This window comes from Cnephaeus nilssonii (genome assembly GCF_951640355.1).
Source record: "Cnephaeus nilssonii genome assembly, chromosome: 3".
Classification (NCBI taxonomy): domain Eukaryota; kingdom Metazoa; phylum Chordata; class Mammalia; order Chiroptera; family Vespertilionidae; genus Cnephaeus; species Cnephaeus nilssonii.
This window is the reverse complement of record NC_137074.1, coordinates 64,744,342-64,768,156: the sequence shown is the minus strand read 5'-3', so window position 1 is coordinate 64,768,156 and position 23,815 is coordinate 64,744,342. Positions and strand designations below refer to the sequence as shown.

Genomic DNA, 23,815 nt, shown 5'->3' with positions numbered 1-23,815 from the left:
ATTTATTCCTATCCCTCTGAAAATATGCAACCTTCCCTTCTTGCCAGAAAAGTAATCTTTTCTTACTAGACAATATATATAGTCCAAAATAGTAAGTACAAATTCTGTTACAGTACTTATAAAAAATAGAGATTCATACACACACACACACACACACACACACACACACACACACATATATATATATATAAGTGGCCTAGTGCACGGAATTCATGCACTCGGGGAGGGGGCGGGGGTTGGGGGGGCGGGGGTTGCCCAGCTTGGCCTGTGCCCTGTCACAGTGCGGGAGCCCCGCGATCCATTGTCCCAAAGAGGTAGGCCCTGCCCACCCATCTGGGGCTCCTCGATGGAGTGCCCCAAAGAGGTAGGCCAGAGCCAGGGAGGCCTGCAGACTCCCGGCCTGGGCTGTGGTGGAGGCCTGCAGAGTGGCCTCTCTACGTGCCCCCAGGCCGGTGCAGGAGGGTGGGGACACGAGCCTCATGTTCTAGGCCTGTTGCCGGGGGCAGGGACGTGAGCCTCACGTCCCAGGCCTGTTGCCGTGTACGGGGACACGAGCCTCATGTTCTAGGCCTGTTGCCAGGGGCAGGGACGTGAGCCTCTGAGAGAAAGCCGCCCTCGAGTTCCGCCCGATGCCACATGGTCCAGTTTCTCCCCGTATGAGTCTGGGTCCCCAGAGTCTCGCCCAGAACTGGAGTTCAGAGCAGTTGGGAGCTTGTTTCTCCCTCCCGATTGGAAAAGAGAGCCGCGTCCTCAGTTGTCAGCCCTTTCTGCACGCCTCCGTACCTCTGCACTTTACTTCTGCACCTCCTATGAGTTTCAGTGTGCTTTTCTCTTTCCTTCTAGTTGTAGAATTTCCACTCAGTCAGCCTTCCTGTGGTTCTGAATGATGTCCGTTTTGTCATTTAGTTGTAGTTTTGAAGTGGTTGTGCGAGGCAGCAATTTCAGGTGTTTACCTAGGCCGCCATCTTGGTTTCTCTCAATATTATCTTTCAAAGGAATGTTGAGAACACAGTAAACTGATAATTGTGTGGCATTCTACCACACTACTAGCTAACGTTTCTGTTCCAATTTTACAGTTTTTATTTTACCAAACCCACTCTTTCATGCGTTATAGCAACCTAGGTTGATCAAAATCCTTATTTACATTATGAGTTATTATGGATTATTATGAATATCATCATCATATATAATAAAGCTGTAATATGCAAATTGACCGTCATTCCAACACACAAGATGGCTGCCCCCATTGGGTCAAAGATGGCTCCCCCCCATGAGGACACAAGATGGCCGCCACAAGATGGTCAGCAGGGGAGGACAGTTGGGCGGGACACAGGCCTGCAGGGGAGAGCATTTGGGGGGGACCAGGCCTACAGCGGAGAGCAATTGGGAGGTACCAGGCCTGAAGGGGAGAGCAGTTGCGGGGGGGACCAGGTCTGCAGGGGAGGGCAGTTGGGGGTGACCAGGCCAGCAGGGGAGGACAGTTGGGGGGGAACAGGCCTGCAGGGGAGAGCAGTTAGAGGTGACCAGGCCAGCAGGGGAGGGCAGTTGGGGGGTACCAGGCCTGCAGGGGAGACCAGTTTGGGGGGACCAGTCCTGCAGGGCAGAGCATTTGTGGGGGACCAGGCCTGCAGGGGAGGACAGTTAGGGGTGACCAGGCCGGCAGGAGAGGGCAATTAGGACAATCGGGCCGGTAGGGGAGCAGTTAGGCATCGATCAGGCTGGCAGGGGAGTGGTTAGGGGATGATATGGGTGGCAGGTAGAAGCGGTTAGGGGCAATCAAGCAGGCAGGCAGTCGAGCGGTTGGGAGCCAACAGTCCTGGATTGTGAGAGGGATGTCCCAGATTGGGGAGGGTGCAGGCTGGGCTTAGGTACACCTCCCCTGTGCACAAATTTCGTGCATGGGGCCTCTAGTATTCTATAAATGTGTAATCTTCAGCCTAACAAATTTATTTTGTGTCCCTATATATCATATGCTAAAAATGCATCTTTCTGTGAAACTATGTTCCATAGTGGGTGTTTTATTTTCCTTATGAATATCTGAGAGAGCTGTTTCATTGGATTTACTGGATATTTTATTTATCTATAACTATTCACAGAGTCTTAAGTCATCAAAATATGCATTTTTTTCTTTTCAGTGGTTACAGCCTCTGAAATGTCAGGTGCAGCCATGTATGAGCTGGTGAGAGTGGGCCATAGCGAGTTGGTTGGAGAGATTATCCGATTGGAAGGTGACATGGCCACTATCCAGGTGTATGAAGAAACTTGTATCCTTTTTGGTTCAATTTCTTTTTTTTCTTTTTTTTAATTTTTAAATTTCTTTATTGATTAAGGTGTCACATATTTGTCCTCATACCCCCATTCCCATCCCCCACCCCTCCCCACGAATGCCCCCACCTCCCTGTTGTCCCCAACCATTGGTTAGGCTTGTATGCATGCACACAAGTCCTTTGGTTGATCTCTCCCCCCCAATTTCTTTTTTTTTTAAATATTTTTTTATTGATTTCAGAGAGGAAGCGAGAGGGAGAGAGAGATAGAGATAGAAACATCAACGATGAGAGAGAATCATTGATTGGCTGCCTCCTGCACGTCCCACACTGGGAATCAAGCCTGCAACCTGTGCATGTGCCCTAACCTCCTGGTTCATGGGTCAATGCTCAATCACTGAGCCATGCTGGTTGGGCCTTTTGGTTAAATTTTTTGCCACTTTCTACAAGGCATATTTTAAGGATCTATGGCAAAGGTAGAAGCAGAACAACCAGTGGGATCAGAAGCATGAAATGTTGGTATTAGAAATCTGATTTATACAGGAGTATATTGAAGAAAGGTACTAGGAATTAGTGCTCTTCTTAATAAATGAGTATTATTTTCTGAATTACTCTTAATATTTCAGTAGTTCACAAACTTTAGGGGGAATCAATTAAAGGGAGACAAATTGTAGAAGAAACCATAAACAGAATGGCATCATCAATTTGTATGGTTAAAAGTCTCCAATCATTTCTGTTTATAATAGTAAACCAGTCACCATTCTATCTTTATTCTAATAAATAATGCTGGGTGATGTGTTACATGATAACTTTAGTACTGGGAAATATTTACTATTTGGCTAGTTTGGCTACTATAATTTTGGCTTTTAAACATAGAATTTATTTTCAATTTTCTATAAGAAATAAAGAGATAAAGGGTTAAGCCTTGTGAAGAGAAAGCAGTTTTAAAAAAAATTTTTCAGGGGTTGGGGTGAGGGACTTCATTTGTGTATTTTACTTAGATTGGCTCTCAAGATCAGCATTAATTCTTTAGCTATTTAAGATTTATTTGGAGCAACTTTTTTTTTGTCATACTAAAATACATGGTGCCAGTAACTTCTCTGTGTGTGTGAGTACTGTGCTAATTTTAAAAAAAGTCATCTGAAAATTTGAAATAAAATGAGAAATCTTTGTGGCTATGAAATTGTGACTAATCAAAGAATTTTTTCTGTTGTTACTGTTATCTTTTATTTATTGTTTTACATGGTTTGCAGTTTTAAAATAAACAAATGGACATGTATATGGTGACAATTCTCCCCACTTTCGTCATCTTGTATCTGGCCAGTTTTTAGAACACACACACATGCGTGCAGCCATTTTAATTAGTTCTTTTTATTATTATATAGCCTTCTAGTTTGTTACTTGCATTTATGAACCAATATCAATATGTACTTTTCTCCCCTTAAAAAGAAATGTATTGTGTAAGATAGATAGATATGTGATAAATATAGTAAAATGTTAATGGTAGAATCTAGCCTGTAGAAATAGCAGATGGAGTTCACTGTAAAATTCATCTTTGCAATAGGTTTAAAAATGTTCATAACTAATTATTAGAAATGAAAAGATACCTTGGAGATCTTTCTAGAGTAATTCATAGAAGCTCCTATTCCTTTTTTACAGCTACATAGATTTCATCATATGAATATACCATAATTCATATGGTATATTAATCAATATCTTAATGATAGAAATTTTAGTTGTTTCTAGTCATTTATAATGTAACTATAGTATGAATTCACATAAGTTAGATTTTTGGGTCAAAATTTATGCATTTTAGTTTTGATATTGCTAAATTAGTGTCAATAAAAGTTGTACTGCTTTTACGCCTATGAACAAGTAAACGAGACCAAGCAGGACTCAGTGTGCTTATTTGCAGGCTTTATTATTTTCCTTTTTAAAACAACTTAGTAATTCTTAAGATTTTAATTTTTTGTTAGGAACTAATATCCTTTTTAGGGGACTGATGTTCTTAAGTTGTATAGTTGAAACAGTGTATTAAAGAGAAACTTTTCTTTCTATTTTTAGTTCTATGGTATCTCAAACTGCACCAAGACACTCTGGGCAACTTCAACTCCCAGGATGTTTTAAATTTTTGAGGTTAACACAAGAATATTAGACATCTTGTCAGACACCATGTGACCAAGTAGTTTGAGATAATAAGCAGTTTCGTTACTTGGCTGCACTATATTCTTGCCGATGATGTCATATATTCACAAAGCTGCGTTTTTGGTGATTGCTAAACTAAAAAGCAAGCACTCTGTGCAGCTGAATATGGATCAGGTATTCAATCTGATTCCAAGGTTTGAAAATTGTAAAATGCCTAACAGTCACCTATATCCCATTTGTAAGAATTGAGTTTATTTAAGAATGAAATTAAAATATATTTTTCTATTTATGTATATTTCAACGTGCTGCTTGGTTGTTTGAACATATATATATTAAGTTGTTTGGAGATGACTATTTAATAAATTGAATTATTAGATAGGAGTTTTGTCATAGGTCACTGTGAAAATGTTACTAAAACACTAAGAATGTTGTAAACTGAGAAAGTTTGACAATCTCTGTTTTAGCTCCTTAAGTATCATTTCCCACTAAACTGTGGTATTTCCTTTTTATAGTATCTCTAAACTTTCTTAGGGAGTTTTCCTCAACTACTGTTTCTAGCTGGTGTGTCTGTTGGAGATCCTGTACTCCGCACTGGTAAACCCCTCTCTGTAGAACTTGGTCCTGGCATTATGGGAGCCATATTTGATGGTATTCAAAGACCTTTGTCGGACATCAGCAATCAGACCCAAAGTATCTACATTCCTCGAGGAGTAAATGTGTCTGCTCTTAGCAGAGATATCAAATGGGATTTTACACCTTGCAAAAACCTACGGGTATGTCTTTGTAATCAAGATTTCTAAAGTTGGTGAAAGAATGTGAAATGGATATTTAGTGAATTATTTTGTACTCTTCATTCAAATAAAAATAGACCACAGAAGCATAGTATAAATTTTTCTTTAAATACACTAGGATTATAGAACTAATACGTTTTTTTTAATTACTTTATTGATTAAGGTATCACATATTTGTCATCAACCCCCCCCCATTCCCTTCCCAAACCCCCCACATGCATGCCCCCCTCCCCCTGTTGTCCGTGATCACTGGCTAGGCTCACATGCAAGCACACAAGTCCCCTGGTTGATCTATCTCCCCCGGCCCCACCCTCCCCCACCCTCCTTCCGAGGCCCGACAGTCCGATCAATGCTGTTCTTGTTCTTCAGTCCATGCTGTTCATCCTTTCTCCTAGATGAGTGAGCTCATGTGACACCAGGAATATAGAACTAATACGTTTTATTGATAATTGAGGCAAATGATTTAAAGAATATCAGGGGTCAGTCTACTTGATATTTATTTGAACATTAAACAACAAATGCATTTGTTCTCTAGGTTGGTAGTCACATCACTGGTGGAGATATTTATGGAATTGTCAATGAAAATTCACTCATCAAACACAAAATCATGTTACCCCCACGAAGCAGAGGAACTGTAACTTACATTGCTCCACCTGGAAATTACGATACCTCTGTAAGTATCACATAAATTTTATCTCACAGAGTGGCCCTACTTATATATGCTAGTTGCCAGTTTTAGTTCCCTAAATAGTTATAGAGTTGTTATTTAATGTGTAGGTTTTAAGTAATTCCCATCATTTTTTTATTCAACTTTTTTCCTTTAACTTGGGCTTGGGAATACAAAAACAAGTTTAAATTTTTTTTTATTTATTTTTTGTTAAAGTCTAATTGCCATACAATATTATATTAGGTTCAGGTGAACAACATAGTCATTTGACATTTATGTACCCTACAATGTGATCACCATAGTAAGCCTACTAACTATCTGTCATCAAGCAAAGTTACTATATTCTTGACATATTCCCTGTGCTATATGTTATATCCAGGTGCTTATTAGGTAAAGGGAATAAGAGAACACAGTGTTTCTTCTTCTTTTTTTTTTCTTAATATTTTTATTGATTTTAGAGAGGAAGGGAGAGGGAGAGAGAGATAGAAACATCAATGATGAGAGAGAATCATTGATTGGCTGCCTCCTGCCCGCCCCCCACAGGGGATCAAGACCACAGCCCAGGCATGTGCACTGACCGGGATCTGAACCATCACTTCCTGGTTACATAGTTGACATTCAACCACTGAGCCATGCTGGCCAGGCCATAGTGTTTCTTTTTTGAGAGAGAACTATCTATAATAATAAAAACGTAACATGCAAATTGACTGAATGACCGAACAGCAGAACGACTGTCCGGATGATCTTCCAGACCACCACGCTATGACACGCACTGGAGCCAGGCCAGCCAAGGCGGGTGCGATGTGATTGGTCGGCTGGGGAGCCCCACTATCGCCCCATGATTGCCCTGCAGAGGGAGGCCCAGGCTACCGGGCTGGTGGCTCTGTGGCAGGTGGACGGGGCCTCCCTCTGTAAAGCGATAGATCATGGAGCCCCGGCCGGGTGTACGAGGCCTCCCTCTGCTGGGCGATCAATTGCGGAGCCCCACAGAGGGAGGCACAGGCCACCGGCCAGCAACGCTGTGGTGGGTGTGCGGGGCTGGCCAGCAATCACCCCGCAGAGGGAGGCCCAGGCCAGCCAAGCGATCGCACCCCACACCTATCACCCACAGAGGGAGGTGACCAGTGGTGGGGGAGGGGAGGCAGCGCTGCACAGATGTGGCAAGCAGTGGTGGGGGCGGGCCCAGCTGCCGGCAGCCAGGGGTAGGCAAGCCCCAATAGACCCTGATCGCTGGCCAGGCCTAGGGACCCTACCTGAGGGGTCCCGGATTGCGAGAGGGCACAGGCCGGGCTGAGGGACACATCCCTCCATGCATTAATTTTGTGCACTGGGCCTCTAGTCCTATCTAATAAAAGAGAAACATGCAAATTGACCATACCTCCGCTACGCCCACAAGCCACGCCCACCAGCCAGTCAGGAGTGAGTATGCAAATTAACCCAACAAATATGGTGGAGGCCACAGAGCTGGAGAGAGCGGGAGGCTTGGGTTGTCCCCAATGATGGAGGAAGCCAAGCTTTCCGCCCGCCCTGGCCTGCCCTGGCCTCTGCTTAAGGCTACAAAGTTTCAATGATAGAAGATAAATAAATCCCAACAAAAATGATGGCAGCCATGGAGCTGGAGTCAGCCGGAGGCTTGGGTTGCCCCTGGCGATGGAGGAAGCCAAGCTTTCCGCCTGCCCTGGCCTGCCCTGGCCTCCACTCAAGGCTACAAAGTTTCAATTATAGAAGATAAATAAATCCCATATACCAGGGCCTCCGCTTGGGTCGCTGGGGAGCGTGGCCGGCCTGCAAACCACCGCAGGCCCCTCGCCCTGGCCGCCCTAACCACCAAGGGAACCCCAACCCTGATCCGGGACACCCTTCAGGGCAAACCAGCCCACCCCCACCCATGCACCAGGCCTCTATCCTATCTAATAAAAGAATAATATGCAAATTGACCATCACTCCAACACAAGATGGCTGCCCCCATGTGGTCAAAGATGGATGCCCTCATGTGGACCCAAGATGGCTGCCACAAGATGGCCAGCAGGGGAGGGCAGTTGGGAGGGACCAGGCCTGCAAGGGAGGGCAGTTGTGGGTGATCAGGCCAGGAGGGGAGAGCAGTTGGGGGGGACCAGGCCAGGAGGGGAGAGCAGTTGGGGGGGACCAGGCCTGCAAGGGAGGGCAGTTGGGGGCGATCAAGCCTGCAGGGGAGGGCAGTTAGAAGCGATCAGGCTGGCAGGGGAGCAGTTAGAAGCGATCAGGCTGGCAGGGGAGTGGTTAGGGGGTGATCAGGCTGGTAGACAGAAGCAGTTAGGGACAATCAGGAAGGCAGGCAGGCGAGCAGTTGGGAGCCAACAGTCCAGTAGGATCTGGCCTAAACGGGAAGTTGGACATCCCTCAAGGGGTCCCAGATTGGAGAGAGTGCCGGCTGAGCTGAGGGACAACCTCCCCCTCCCCCCCCTGTGCACGAATTTCGTCCACCAGGCCTGTAGTCTATACTAATAAAAGGGTAATATGCTAATTAGACTAGACATCTTCCAGACATCCTTCCAGACAAAGCCACGATGGTGGGGGCCGATGCAGAGGTGGTTAGGGGTGATAAGGCCGGCAGGGGAAAGCAGTTCGGGCGACCAGGCTGGCAGGAGAGGGCAGTTGGGGGTGAGATCAGGCCAGCAGGGGAGGGCAGTTAGGAGTGATCAGGCACGCAGAGGCAGTTAGGGGCGATCAGGTCAGCAGGGGCGAGCAGTTAGGGGCGAAATCAGGCCAGCAGGGTAGGGCAGTTGGGGGCGAGATCAGGCTGACAGGGGAGGACCATTGGGGGTGAGATCAGGCCGGCAGGGCAGGGCAGTTGGGGGCGACCAGGCCAGCAGGGGAGGGCAGTTGGGAGCGAGATTAGGCTGGCAGGGGAGGGCAGTTAGGAGTGATCAGGCAGGCAGGGGCAGTTAGGGGCGATCAAGCAGGCAGAGGGGTTAGGGGCAATCAGGCAGTCAGGCAGAGGCAGTTAGGGGCGATCAGGCAGGCAGGCAGGTGAGTGGTTAGGAGCCAGCGGTCCCAGATTGTAAGTCGGACATCCCCAAGGGGTCCCTGATTGGAGAGGGTGCAGGCTGGGCTGAGGGACCCCCCCCATGCACGAATTTCATGCACCGGGCCACTAGTCTATATATATAAAAGCCTAAGCAACCAAATGACCGGTTGCTATGATGCGCACTGACCACCAGGGGACAGATGCTCAACACGGGAGCTGTCCCCTGGTAGTCAGTGCACTCCCACAGCAGGAGTGCTGCTCAACTGACCGACGGGCACCAGACATAGTGTTCACAGGTGGCAAGCATCGCTGTGGCGGCGCGAGCTTCCCAATAGAGACTGACTGGGCGGGAGCCTGCGGCAGGCGCAGTGGGGCCAGGATGAGCAGGAGTGGCAGGCAGGAGCGGTAGGCAGAATTGGGCTGCCGGTTTTGGCCCAATCCCCGCAGGCCACGCTGAGGGATCCCACCAGTTTAGGAAACTGTGCACTGGGCCTCTAGTCTAGTATAACGTTTTCCTACCTTGTGAATTTATGCTACGTTATTTAAAGTCCTGATTCTTCAGACCTATAAGAGACTTTGATTTTAATTGTCAATCTGTAGTCACATAATTAGTTGCATAATGGAATATATGAATTCTTGGGTGAGTCATTTAAAACTTAGTTCTTTAATGTTATTGGTAGTCATATCATATCAAATCCCTAACAATCTTTGTGGGTATGAAGATAACTATTATGAAGACAAGTGTAGCATATCATTTTTTCCTAATGTGATAAAAGATAATTTTCTAGTTATTTCACAAGAATAAGTCTGTGCTATATAATATGTAGAGAACAAGAGTTAAGATTGGAGTTCTGGGCAATCAGCTAGCCTTAACTCACTAGCTTAGAGACTCATTCACTTTTATGTGGAAAACCACCCTAAAGTGGTTCATGTATCAACAGAATTACAGATTTTATAGGTCTTTGGACTTTGGAATTGTTTGTGAATAGTTGAAATCATGTCAATGTTCATAAATCTTAGAGTATTACTAATTATTTTTTGGCTTTTGCAAATATTTTTAAATATTTAACCTTATTAAATATTTTAGGGTTATTTAATAGATGTGTTTTTCATTAAAGCAGTTATAGGAGCATTATAATAAAGTAAATAAAACAACAAATGGAAAGTAATTTATGAAAACATTCATGTTTCCTCTCCCTCAGTCCCAGGAGTATCTCCTATATCCTTCCAGACTTCTCCCTATGTATATCCTCATAACTTAGTTAACTGTTCCTCTATTACTTGAGATATCTCTTTCTCAAAAACTCCTAAGCTGTTTTTAATCATAAAAACAGTAATAAGTGCTGAACAGTAATAGAACTGAATATAAAGATTTACAATAAAAAGTATAAATCTACCTCCCCACTTCCCTACAAAACACCTTCCTACCGCCAAGAAGAATTTGAGGTTACTTTGATTTAGAGGAATAGATGTTTATAAATTTGACTGTGCTTCAAATCCTGATGTATTTTTATAGGATGTTGTCTTGGAGCTGGAATTTGAAGGTATAAAGGATAAGTTCAGCATGGTCCAGGTATGGCCTGTACGTCAAGTTCGGCCTGTCACTGAGAAGTTGCCTGCCAATCATCCTTTGTTGACTGGCCAGAGAATCCTTGATGCCCTCTTTCCGTAAGTTTGAGTTGTGTCCCAGTTTTTCCTGAGTGATTATCACCATAGTAAGCCTAATAACTAACTGCCATCATGCAAAGTTACTATAGTATTGACATATTCCCTGTGCTGTATGTTATATCCAGGTGCTTATTAGGTAAAGGTAATAAGAGCATATAGTGTTTCTTTTTTGAGAAGAAAATATTTTTTATAGATAAATATTTTTATGTGCTAATCCTATAATACATTTTATCTAGAGAAATTCTTTTCTTTCCCCTTTCTACCTTCCACTGTTCTCATTTGCACAGCCACACCTCTGGAAAGAATGAATAGTTCTTTTCACCTTTCTCTCTAATTCACCAATACTACTCTGTCCTTGGCTCCACCACTCAACTGAAACTACTCTCACTAACATAGTCAGTCACTCCCATAGTTATTCAGTAAGTACATTTTATTTCGTTCTAACCCTTCCTCTTTGAAACACCTTCTTTCTTTGTTCTTCCTGTTAACTTTTGTCCACAAGTTCTAATTCTTCATTGCAGGTTTATTCTCCTTAATTTTGTTATTTCTTAGTGTTTTTCCTCTTTTAGGGCCTTTTTTCTCATCATTAGATATCTTACCCTCTGAGGATAACTTCATCCACTCTCATCACTTAACCCTTTGCACTCGCTTGCTTTTTTCTCGATTCCTTTATTCTACTCGGGATTTAATTTTTTAAATACCCCAGATTTTACAAAGCGCGGCAGTAGAATAAAAAACTGGAGTTTCTTTTTATACAAACTTATTTATTTGGATTTTTTTATATTTCAAATTATTGATACATTCAAAGAGTAATTTTAATCTCGACATCCGATTGCAAAAGGTTAAATATTCATATATATACGTGTGTGTGTGTGTGTGTGTGTGTGTGTGTGTGTGTGTGTATATATATATAGGCTCCAATATCTGTTTCTTCATCCCAAATTTCTTCTGCATTCCAGACTCATATATAAAACACTTCTGATTATACCTCTCCTTTTCAATGTCCTACAGGTGCCTCAAAGTCAGTATCTTCAAAACTAAAGTAATTATCTTAATCACCACTTCCTTCCTTACAACTTGCTCATTTTTCTTTGTTGCCCCTCTCAGCAAATGTCATTATCATTCATCCATCCCTGCAGTTGAATGCCTAATCTAAAATCTGTTACTTCTCTCAAGGATCATTTTTACCCTTCCACATCTCATTATTGAACAAGTGCTTTTATTCTTTTCCCTAAATATTTCTTGTCTGTATCTTTCATCCCTGCTTCATGGCCCTAATTAAGGCTCTTACCCTAATTCCTGCAATAATCACATTTAATCAGACTTGCTATCTCCAGTCTTGCCTTCTAAGTGGTTGTCCTTATTACATAGTGATCCATTTAAAACATGTCTGTTCCTCATTGTTTTCTTGAAAACCTTCAGTGCTCTTCATTGCTTTTAAAACAAATACAAATACACACTCCTTAACTCTTTACAAAGCTACCCATGATCTGGGCATTGCTTACCTTTCAATATTGTTTCAGGCACTTAATTGCCTAGGTACTTCCTTATATACCATCTTCTAGGCATACTGAGGACTGTTAATTTCTCAAGCAGTGCTCCCTCTTGGGTCTTGGCCATGCTGTTCCTTCTGCTGAAAATGTTACTTCCCTTTATCTGACTAATTTCTCTTTCCTTTCTGGTCTTATCTTCTTTCAGGGAGACTTTCCTAACCCCACTCCAATCCAGTGTTAGACTGTGCACCTGTTCCTGTGTATTCCCACACCTTGGTTGTTTTCTGTGATAGCACTTTTCACATTGGGTTGCATTGCTGAACTTCCAAAGTGGGGTACACCCAGCCCTGCCTCCCCTCCCTAGGTTAATAGTGATTTGAAAGAGGTATGTAAAGCCATAGGATGAATGGGCATGCCTTCTGAATTTATCAGTCACTGAAAGATTTAGAGGAGAAAAGATTTTAGTGTATGTTAGTTTTATATTGAAAAAAGTCAATTATTATTAAGGATGCGGTGTTGTAGTGATTTTTTATGATAAAACACAATATTATAAAAAATTTTCCTTATTGTCACATCTCATTTCTCCAGTCCAGACCTTCCCAACACACACACACATACACACACACACACACACACACACCCTCACAACATTCACTTTCCTCTGCCCTTAAGATTATTTCGCTCTCCACTGCCACATTTTAGGGAAAGTGTGGAAGTGGCTGCTAAGTAGTACTGCAATCACCAACTGACTGCAGTTTATCCCCCTGGCATGTAAGCACTCTGAATACAGAAACATGGCTATCTTTTTTTTTTAAATCCTCATTTGAGGATATGTTTTTTATTGATTTTTTAGAGGGAAGGGAGGAGAGAGAAAAATGGGAGGGAGAAGGCGAGGGAAAGAAAGAGAAACATCAGTGTGAGAGAGAAACATCTGTTTCTTCCCATACATGCTCTGACCGTGGATGGAACTTGCAACCTTGGTATGTGCCCTGACCAGAAATCAAACCCACAACTTTTGGAAATAAAATCCAATTGATCCACCCAGCCAAGGCAAACATGGCTATCTTATTATCTGTTGTCTTTCTAGTATCTCCGCGCACATTTTTTAATGTTCTGGAAGTACTTTGTAAATAGTTATTGGATGGATAAAAGGGGTTGACTGAATACCTTATCAAAAGTTTTTGTTCATTCCCACAGCAAGTTGTGAATTTAAGGTCTTACTTTTTACCTCAGGAGACAACTTTCAATAGTCTTTTATATTTTTATTGTAGCTCTAATTCATAGGTTGTTCTTTCATGAACTAATTTCAATAAGCATTCAGAATATCTTTAATACTATTTTATTTGTCTTTTTTTGTGTGTATCCCTTTTCCTAAGGTACCTTGTGGAATCTACTTTCACTTTTCAGCTATTAAAGCTGATAGAGATGATCAGTGATTAACAAACAATACTATTATAGGTACTAACTAGGGGAGCAATTACACCTATAATTGCTTTTTGTGAGTGTATACATAGATACACATGAAAATATTTCAAAGTTCTTTCTTTCTTTAACTTACACCTATTTTATTTACTGGCATTTATTAGCAAGTAAAATAATTTACACTTTGTTTTCTTTGTTTAGATGTGTACAGGGAGGAACTACTGCAATCCCGGGGGCTTTTGGCTGTGGAAAGACAGTGATTTCGCAGTCTCTGTCCAAGTATTCCAACAGTGACGTAATCATCTATGTAGGATGTGGTGAAAGAGGAAATGAGATGTCTGAAGTCCTCCGTGACTTCCCAGAGGTCTGTATCTATAGAGTTTCAAATAATATTTTAGAGAAAATACTACTAATGAACTTTCACTAGCAATTATTAAAGCTTTGTGTTTTATCTGGAGCATTACTCTTGTTTATCATGGATATTTTAAGGAATTTTCTAATTATACTCGTGATTTAATTTATATATTTAAGGAAAGGAATTTGTTTCAGCCAGACAGATGCTTGAAAGTTTCTTTTTGTAGTCTGGTGGTTTTCAGTTATTGGGATAATATAAAATAGACAATGGGCTTTATATGATTTTCTAGGTTACTGTAGTAATAATATTCCTTTTTCTATAAAATAATGGATTTCACTTAGGAAATGGAAATAATGGCTGTCGTTTTTACAGCACAGTGGGACAGGGAGATGAGGTTGGAGTGATGGAGAGTATTATTTTGGCAACATTGATTAGAAGAGAGGTTAAATATAGACAGTTTGTAAAAAAGAGACTAAAATGTTCTATTTAGAAATTAGAAGATCACTAATAGATTGTTTGCCTCTAGCTCACAATGGAAGTTGATGGTAAGGTAGAGTCAATTATGAAGAGGACAGCTTTGGTAGCCAATACCTCCAACATGCCTGTGGCTGCCAGGGAAGCCTCTATTTATACTGGTGAGTATATGAATTAGAATAAAAGCAGTTATCATTCATTCTTAAGTTTAGAGCTAACATTAAACTTTTTCTTTTCCAAAGAACTTTTCTTTCATTCTAAAGTACCTCTGTTTATATAACCGTATCCTTAGTTTTTAAGAAATATTTTACTTATATCTTGAGAATATATCAATAAAAGACATTTATAAAGCTGCCCCAATCTTTTTAAAGACTATAAAATGATGTATCTTCTATTACTGTGTTTTTTTCCATACACTTTTGACCATCAATCTATCTCTGAATAAACCTGTATCTCTATAACATGAATCATCAGCTTTGAATTATTATATTTTGACTCGTGGATATGAAAGATAAGAATATCATTGTGTTTATATAGTACCTTCAATCTATGCTCCTACATCCATCCCAGCTTTAGGTACTTTTATTTCTTTTCTTTTCTTTTTTTTTAAAATATATTTTATTGATTTTTTTACAGAGAGGAAGGGAGAGGGATAGAGAGTTAGAAACATTGATGAGAGAGAAACATCGATCAGCTGCCTCCTGCACACTTTCTACTGGGGATGTGCTCGCAACCAAGGTACATGCCCTTGACCGGAATCCAACCTGGGACCTTTCAGTCCGCAGGCCGACGCTCTATCCACTGAGACAAACTGGCCAGGCTTTAGGTACTTTTATTTCTACATTTTCAGGATTTATAATTTTTACCTTCTGTTTTGTGACCATAAATCCAATATCTGTATTAGACTTAGACCCATAGTAAAATGGAGTTAGTGCTCACTGGCAGTCCTTTGGCTATAGTTTCTCTATTTGTTTTGTGGTTGGCTAAAATTTTTGGAAGTTTCTTTAAGAAAGGCTATGGAAACTATATTTCCTGAATTCTTTCTTTATAAGTTTGTTTTTTTTCTCTTGCCTTTATATTTTAACAATAGTTTGACTGAGTATAAAATTTTTTGGATTATATTTCATTCCTTGACAATTCTTATTCTAGCATCTATGAATATGTTTCTTATTTTGGAAAATTTTCAAGGATTGTTTCTGAAACTTTTTCTCTTCCATTATGGTTATCTTCTTCAAAGTAGACATACTGAATCTCCTTTATCTATTTCCATATGCATAATTTCCTGTAATCCTTTTTATTTAGCCTTTTGTCTATACGTTCTATGGTGTTTATTTTTTATGTTGCTCCTAATGAAACCTTCATTTTCTTCCAGCTCTTTGTTGAGTTCTGCTGGTTCATGAAACATCTTTTCTGATCTTACTGTATATTCCTTGAGATTTTACTTTGCATTAGGATGAATTAAGATTTTCTTTTATTAATTAATTGTAGTCAGAGTTTTTATCTGTTCCTTTGCCATCATTGTATTTTATTCTTCTATTTTCTTCTATTTTTATTGTTTTTGTTCTTATACTGATGTTTATTAATACTATTATTCATCTTTGCAGGAGATGGGAGGGTGTGGCTTTTGTTATGGTCTAGAGCAGTGATCGGCAAACTCATTAGTCAACAGAGCCAAATATCAACAGTACAACGATTGAAATTTCTTTTGAGAGCCGAAAACTGACTTCTGCGCATGGGCCACAAAGTTTCAATCGCACTGTACGTGTGCGCCCGCACATGGTATTTTGTGGAAGAGCCACACTCAAGGGGCCAAAGAGTCGCATGTGGCTAGCGAGCCGCAGTTTGCCGACCACGGGTCTAGAGTAGCAGGAATTCTTCATGGTAATCTGTGAACTTGGTTATAGCATGGAATGGTATAAGTAAGTCATTTTTCTCTTTTCCTCTCTTGCCAATAAAATTTGTAGCAGCAAAGTCACAAGATTTCTTTCTCTTTCACCCTGCTTCATACCCATCTTTTATTTACTGAAAAGTAGGAGTGACTAGCAGTGTTTTATTTTTGTACCCATCTTCCTTCTCCTTGATGCCATAATTGGGTCCAAGGAACTCCTGCCACTACCCTTGAATCCCTTTTGCAATGTCCCAAACAGTTCTTGGTTTTGTCTCTCAAGAGGTGTCTCCTAGTTTGCAGAAGCTTGATCTGAGATGTGCAACCTCAGGTAAATTCTTTTTGTCTTCCCACACTCTTAGTGTTTTTTTTTTTTTTATCTCATTTAGATGGCTTTCCACATTATTTTGTTGTGGAGCTAAATATGTCCCCTAATTTTTGATGATGGAGTTGTGTTATTATATTTCTTATTATCCTTGTTTAGTGATTATTTTTATGAGGAAAAGGTGAAAATTACATTCATCTATTATTTTAAGACAGTAAGTCTATAAATGGCTACATAGTATATACCTTTGTATGGATATATCAGAATCTATCTAACCAGCATCCTTTGGTGGACTCTTGAGTTATTATTTTTTGTTGTTTTTTTTGGTTTGATAGTTCACATCACTAAAATTTTTTTTTTTTCTTCAGAATTTTTATAAGACTTTATTTGAACCAAATTGATGACAATGTTGGGAAGTAAGATTTTAAATGCTCTCACTAAAACATTCTTGTGTATATTTTTTACACTGTTTCTTTGCATGTTTTGTGTGTACATTTTTGGTACATTTTTGTAAGGTAAGTTCTTAGGAGCAAAATTGCTAAAAATACAACTGTTAGTGTAGATTTTAGATTATGGTAACCTTTCAAAAGGAGTAGCAACAAACAAGAGTTGTATTTCTGCACATCCTCACCAATGCTAGTTTTTTCAATGTTTTCTTATAATCCTATATAATAAAAGCCTAATATGCAAATTGACCGAACAGCAGAACAGCCAGTGGAATGACCGGTCACTGTGACACTCACTGACCACCAGGGGGCAGACGCTCAATGCAGGAGCTGCCCCCAGCCTGCAGGCCCCAGGCCAGCTAAGGTGGGTGCTAGCGGGGGCCCCCCGATCGCCTTGCCAGTCGCCCCGCAGATCAGCTCTGATCGCTGGCCAGGCTTAGGGACCCTAGCCCTGTACGAATTTCATGCACCAGGCCTCTAGTAGTTAATAAACATAAAGAAAAGTTTAAAGAATGTTATAGTGAACACCCATACATCCAGCACCTAGAATTATCAATTAACATATTACAATTCCTGCTTTATTAGATGCCTATTTAGTCTGTTTTTCTTAACTGAGCTATATACCATCTTTCCTGTGTATATTAATCATTTGAAAACTGCCATAATTGGGTCCAAGGAACTCAGTTTTGGATAATAGTTGTTTTTCCTACTGATTTGTAAAAGCTTTTTGAAATTAGTCTTATCTGTTGTGAGTTGTAAATGTTTTCCCAGTTCATCTTTTAGTTTTGTCTGAGGTTTTTGTTTTTTCCCCCCTTGTAAGCACCAGTCTTTAGGTCAGTGAAACTTCTTTGAGGTTTACTCGTGTATATGTCTCTTCTACCAAGTCTTTCTAATATATACACATAATTATTAGTGAATGTCATCAGGGAAACTTAAAAACATAGCTGTGCTTGTATAAGAGTGGATCTGGTCCTATCATCAGATTGAAATATATAATAATTATTGTGTTTTTTAAGCCTTAATAATAATAAGTAATATTTCTTAAAGACTTTGTTCATGGAACTATTTTTTAGAAGCCTCATAAATCAGTACTTTTTATTCTGAAATAAGTACTATGATAAATAGTTACGTGCTGAATTTTCCAGCAACTATTTTGTTTTACCTACTATAAGCCTCTGTTTCTCTACTAGTAAAATAAAGGAACTGGAGCCATAGATTTTGAGACTCTTACAATGTAGCAAACACTGTAAATTTCTAATAGCTTAGAGTTTCATAGTTCTTTGTAATTCTTAGAGGGCATTTATATGTGTCATTTAATCTGATGCATATAGGTAGATAGGGCAAGAGCTTTATTATTTTAACATATTAGGAAACCATACTGGGAAATGTAGTTACTTAGCTAAGGTCAATGACAGAACAGAAACAAGAATCCAGCACTTCTTCCTATAGGTTAGCTTCTTCAAACGGGTTTACTATATGTATGACTTTACAGGCAGGACTTGATCTGCATAGCAGAATGATCTGGATAATTAAGATATTACTCATGTTAATAACATGCTACTTTTGAAAAATAATAAGCTAATTGATTGAGGGTTTTTTGGTGTGTGTATATATTTGACACATAGGCAAAAACTATATTGGAAATTAATTTCAAACTTAATTATATTAATAGGGAAAAGAATAGAGAAAAAGCCTTTTTCTATCTGTTAGAATCCTACCTAATAAAAGAGTAATATGCAAATTGACCCTAGCTCCGCTACACCCACAAGCCACGCCCACCAGCCAATCAGGAGCAAATATGCAAATAAACCCAACCCAGATGGCTACAGCCACAGAGAGCAGGAGGGAGGCTTGGGTTTCCCCGGTAACAAAGGAAGCCAAGCTTTCTGCCTGCCGTTGCAGGCCTAAGCCTCCACTCAAGGTTACAAAGTTTCAATTATAGAAGATAAACAAATCCAAACAGAAATGGCGACAGCCACTGAGCTGGAAAGAGCAGGAGGTGAGGGTTGCCCCCGGCAATGGAGGAAGCAAAGCTTCTGTAACCCTGGCTGGCCTAGGCCTCCGCTCCAGGCTACAAAGTTTCAATTATAGAAGGTACACAGATCCCAAAAGAAATGGCTGCCGGCCATGGAGCGAGCAGGAGGCTTGGCTACACTCCAGGCTACAAAGTTTCAATTGTAGAAGATACATAAATACCAGATACCAGGGCCTCTGCTTGGATTGCCAGGGGACGTGGCCGGCCTGCAAACCACCACAGGCCCTTCACCCAGGCCGCCCCACACCCCAAGGGAACCTCCACACTGATCCGGGATGCCCTTCAGGGCAAACCAGCTGGTCCCCACCCATGCACCAGGCCTCTATCCTATCTAATAAAAGAGTAATATGCAGATTGACCATCACTCCAACACACAAGATGGCTGCCCCCATGTGGTCAAAGATGGCTGCCCCCATGTGGACACAAGATGGCCACCACAAGATGGCCAGCAGGGGAGGGCAGTTGGGAGGGATCAGGCCAGCAGGGGAGGGCAGTTGGGGGCGATTAAGCCTGCCGGGGAGGGCAGTTAGGGGTGACCAGGCCAGCAGAGGAGGGAAGTTGGGGGTGACCAGGCCTGCAGGGGAGGGCAGTTAGCGGTGACCAGGTCTGCAGGGGAGGGCAGTTAGCGGTGACCAGGTCTAAAGGGGAGGGCAGTTAGGGGCAAACACGCTGATAGGGGAGCAGTTAGGCATCAATCAGGCTGGCAGAGGAGTGGTTAGGGTGTGATCAGGCTGGCAGGCAGAAGCAGTTAGGGGCAATCAGGAAGGCAGGCAGGCGAGCAGTTGGGAGGCAGCAGTCCTGGATTGTGAGAGGGATGTCCGACTGCCCGTTTAGGCCCGATCCCAGGCCTCTAGTGTATATCATATTAAGGTAGACTAGGCTGTGGCAACAAATATACCTTAATATAATTTCTCAGTATAATAGATGTTTATTTAAGGTGGTTAGAGGACTCTTTACTCTGGCATTCTGGGCTGGGACCCAGACTGAAAAGAACTCTTTCATTTCAGCCCAGGCCCTCCAGAGCTCCTAGAAGCTCCCTCCCTCTGAGTAAGCCAGAAGGAAGATGTGGCTTGCCTGGCAGTGAAACACATTAATTTGATTAGCTAGAAGTCAGTTTACACAGCCATATCTAAATGCAAAGGAGGTTATAGGAAATACAATTCATCTGTGTGTCCAAAAGAAGAAGAATCGATTTTGGTGAAACAGAAGATTGTCTCATGTACTTCTTGCTTTAAAGTTTTCTCAAAGGTGAAAAGGTCAGGATTATACATTATAGCGTTATAACTTACAGTATTCTTCCCAATTTAGGAATTACATTGTCAGAATATTTCCGTGACATGGGCTATAACGTCAGTATGATGGCTGACTCCACCTCTAGATGGGCTGAGGCCCTTAGAGAAATCTCTGGCCGCTTAGCTGAAATGCCTGCAGGTAAGTCTGTGTATCACTTATTATGTAAGCAAAACTGATTGGGGGGACTGCTCTAGTACCTCTTTTAAATTTTTTTTTTTTTTTCATTTTTCAGATAGTGGATATCCTGCATATCTTGGTGCCCGTCTGGCCTCTTTCTATGAGCGAGCAGGCAGGGTGAAATGTCTTGGAAACCCTGAAAGAGAAGGGAGTGTCAGCATTGTAGGAGCGTAAGCACCTAAACTATTTACTTTTCAAAGGAGAAGAAGGGTCATTTATTTTGAAGAGAAAATACTTAGCCACTTGGGGAGCAGTGATTCTTACCCAGGTTGCACATCAAAGTCACCCAACAAGCTCTCTAGGTCATTTCTTTTTTTTCCTTTTTTTAAAATATATTTTATTGATTTTTTACAGAGAGGAAGAGAGAGGAATAGGGAGTTAGAAACATCGATGAGAGAGAATCATCGATCAGCTGCCTCCTGCACACCCCCTACTGGGGATGTGCCCGCAACCGAGGTACATGCCCTTGACCGGAATCGAACCCGGGACCCTTGAGTCTGCAGGCCGACGCTCTATCCACTGAGCCAAACCGGCCAGGGCTCTAGGTCATTTCTTTATGTTCTGGTTCCACAAATGTTACTTGGCTGATTATTACATTTAAGTCACAATATCCTAGGAACAACTTAGAACATTTTAGACATATTAAGGTAAGATTATATATATAAAAGGCTAAGTGACTGACTGCCCGTTTAACCGACCAACCGGCCGGTACATATGAAATGCACTGGCAATTTAAAAATAAATGTTGATTAGCACTTGCACAATGCATGTAAAGCTCTAACTGGCACCAATCGCACACATGTGTTTCGATCTGTCATTGTCAACCGTGAATTTGGTTGTTTTTGTTGACCTTCAATGTGAACCATAGCACGATTTAGTCATCGACCATCCAACCAACTGGCTGACCAGTACATATGATGCGCACTGGCAATTGAAAAATAAACGTTGACTCGCGCATATGCACTACATATAAAGCTCTCTCTGGCACCAATCATGTGTGTGTTTTAGTTTTATGATAGATACTACTAGAGGCCTGGTGCACGAAATTCGTGCACGGGGCGGGGGGTGTGTCCCTCAGGCCAGCCTGCACCCTCTCCAATCTGGGATCCCTCTCACAATCCAGGACTGCTGGCTCCCAACCACTCGGCTGCCTCTGCCTGATTGCCCCTAACTGCTTCTGCCTGTCAGCCTGATCACCCCCTTACCACTCCCCTGCCAGCCTGATCGACACCTAACTGCTCCCCTGCCAGCCCGATTGCCCCTAACTACCCTCCCCTGCTGGCCTGGTCACCCCTAACTGCCTTCCCTTGCCAGCCTGGTCACCCCCAACTGCCCTCCTCTGCAGGCCTGATTGCCCCCAACTGCCCTCCCTTGCAGGCCTGGTCCCTCCCAACTGCTCTCCCCTGCTGGCCTGATCACCCACAACTGCCCTCCCTTGCAGGCCTGGTCACCCCCAACTGTCCTCCCCAGAGGCCTGGTCACCCCCAACTGCTCTCCTATGTCAGCCCGGTCACCCCTAACTGCCCTTTCCTGCTGGCCTGATCACCCACAACTGCCCTCCCCTGCTGGCCATCTTGTGGTGGACATCTTGTGTCCACATGGGGACAGCCATCTTTGACCACATGGTGGCAGCCATCTTGTGTGTTGGAGTGATGATCAATTTGCATATTACCCTTTTATTAGATAGGATATTATATATACTATTTTGACATGTAAGTTTTTTCAGTAACGTAATCACCACACGAATCTTTCTCCTAATTAATTTCCTTTCACTGTGCACGAATCTGTACACTGGGCCACTAGTATTATGATAAAAACAAAGGGCAGATTCACGATCACTATTTAAAGCACACTTTGTTTTTAGAGCTTGTCTTTTCTTCCTGCTTCATCTGTGTGATTAGAATAATGCAACTGCTTGTAAAATCTGTCTCATTTCTCATACTAGAAGGTATTTAATTATTCTTATTTGTTCTGGTTTCTATTTAAGATTTTTATGTAGAATTTTCTTTCCAAAGGTCATTACTAAAGTTATTTATATTAAAAAGCCATTTGCATTAAAATTGACTTGCATATACAAGTTATTTTTCATAAGCATTCCTAATGACTATATTTTTTCTTTTAAATTTAGAGTTTCTCCACCTGGTGGTGATTTTTCTGACCCAGTTACATCTGCTACTCTTGGTATTGTTCAGGTATATCTTTTCTAGTGTAGTCAACTTCCGAGCTGGGCACCAGCCCCCTCCCCCCTCATCCCCATGGGCTGTTCTAATGTTTTCCAAATCATCATGAAGTATTTAATTTAGTCACTAAAGAATAGGTGATGGTAAAGTCTGTTTTAGTGTTTTACGAACATTCTTATCACTGAAAGCCTTTAACCGTTTGCACTTGGATGTCGAGTGTGACTCGATACGGTTAGCATTAAAATAAAGGAATCAAGAAAAAAGCAAGTGAGTGCAAAGGGTTAATGCTGTTTGTTCCTTCTTAGCTCTTTACCTAGGGTTTATAATATCTATAAGTGGGAAATATATCCGAGGTAGCAAAGTTTTATTAGTGTTAGAGTAATAATAACCTTTAAGTTAGAGTAATTTTAAAGTATTTTAAAGTATATTTTAGTTGATTTTAGAGAGAGGAAGGGAGAGAGAAACATTGATGTGAGAGATAAGGATTAATCGGTTGCCCTGATTGGGAATCAAACCCGACACCTTTTGGTGTACATGAGGATGCTCCAACCAACTGAGCCACACTGACCAGGGCGAGTTAGAATAAGTTTAGATGTAGAAACAAATGAGCCCCAAAATGTGTAATGGTAAAAACTCTGTGGCAGTTTTTTTCTTCTACTGGTAGTAATTCAGGGCTCCTTCCATCCTGTGGCTCTACTATCTCCTAGCCCAGTGATCGGCAAACCGTGGCTCTTGCGCCACATGCAGCTTGTGAGCCGCGGTTTGCCGTTCTGTTGACTAATGAGTTTGCCGACCACTGTCATATACTACCCTTTACCTCTTTGCACACAATATGCCACAATTGCCTAATCCTCACAGCTTCCAACCACACGGTAACATTTAGTCTAGTCCAGTGGTCGGCAAACTCATTAGTCAACAGAGCGGCAAACCGCGGCTCTCAGCCGCATGTGGCTCGCGAGCCGTGGTTTGCCGACCACTGTCCTAGCTTGATAATTGTCTGCATCTGGCCGGCACAAAGGGAACCTAGAGAAGGCACATCTATTTTCTGAACCTTTGGCTCAGACCTGGTACTCCACTCATTCTGTTAGCCAAACCAGACAAAAACAAAGCTGGAAAAATGTAGCTTCTGCCCTAGGCAGATGCTTCCCAGTGACAAGGCTTAAATGTTAGTGGGTAGCTAGCCAACTT

At 41.8% G+C, this 23,815-nt stretch overlaps 1 protein-coding gene across 3 annotated transcripts in view; it reads left to right on the top strand.

Moving 5' to 3' along the window:
- ATP6V1A (ATPase H+ transporting V1 subunit A) overlaps positions 1-23,815 on the top strand; it is a 60,395-nt gene that overhangs the window by 21,779 nt on the left and 14,801 nt on the right. For all 3 annotated transcript variants that reach the window (XM_079766489.1, XM_079766490.1, XM_079766488.1), the window contains exons 3-11: positions 2,136-2,264; positions 4,968-5,182; positions 5,736-5,873; positions 10,391-10,542; positions 13,659-13,821; positions 14,339-14,447; positions 20,286-20,408; positions 20,503-20,617; positions 22,576-22,639. In XM_079766489.1, the coding sequence (XP_079622615.1) occupies positions 2,136-2,264; positions 4,968-5,182; positions 5,736-5,873; positions 10,391-10,542; positions 13,659-13,821; positions 14,339-14,447; positions 20,286-20,408; positions 20,503-20,617; positions 22,576-22,639 (1,208 nt within the window). The remainder of the gene's footprint in view (positions 1-2,135; positions 2,265-4,967; positions 5,183-5,735; positions 5,874-10,390; positions 10,543-13,658; positions 13,822-14,338; positions 14,448-20,285; positions 20,409-20,502; positions 20,618-22,575; positions 22,640-23,815) is intronic.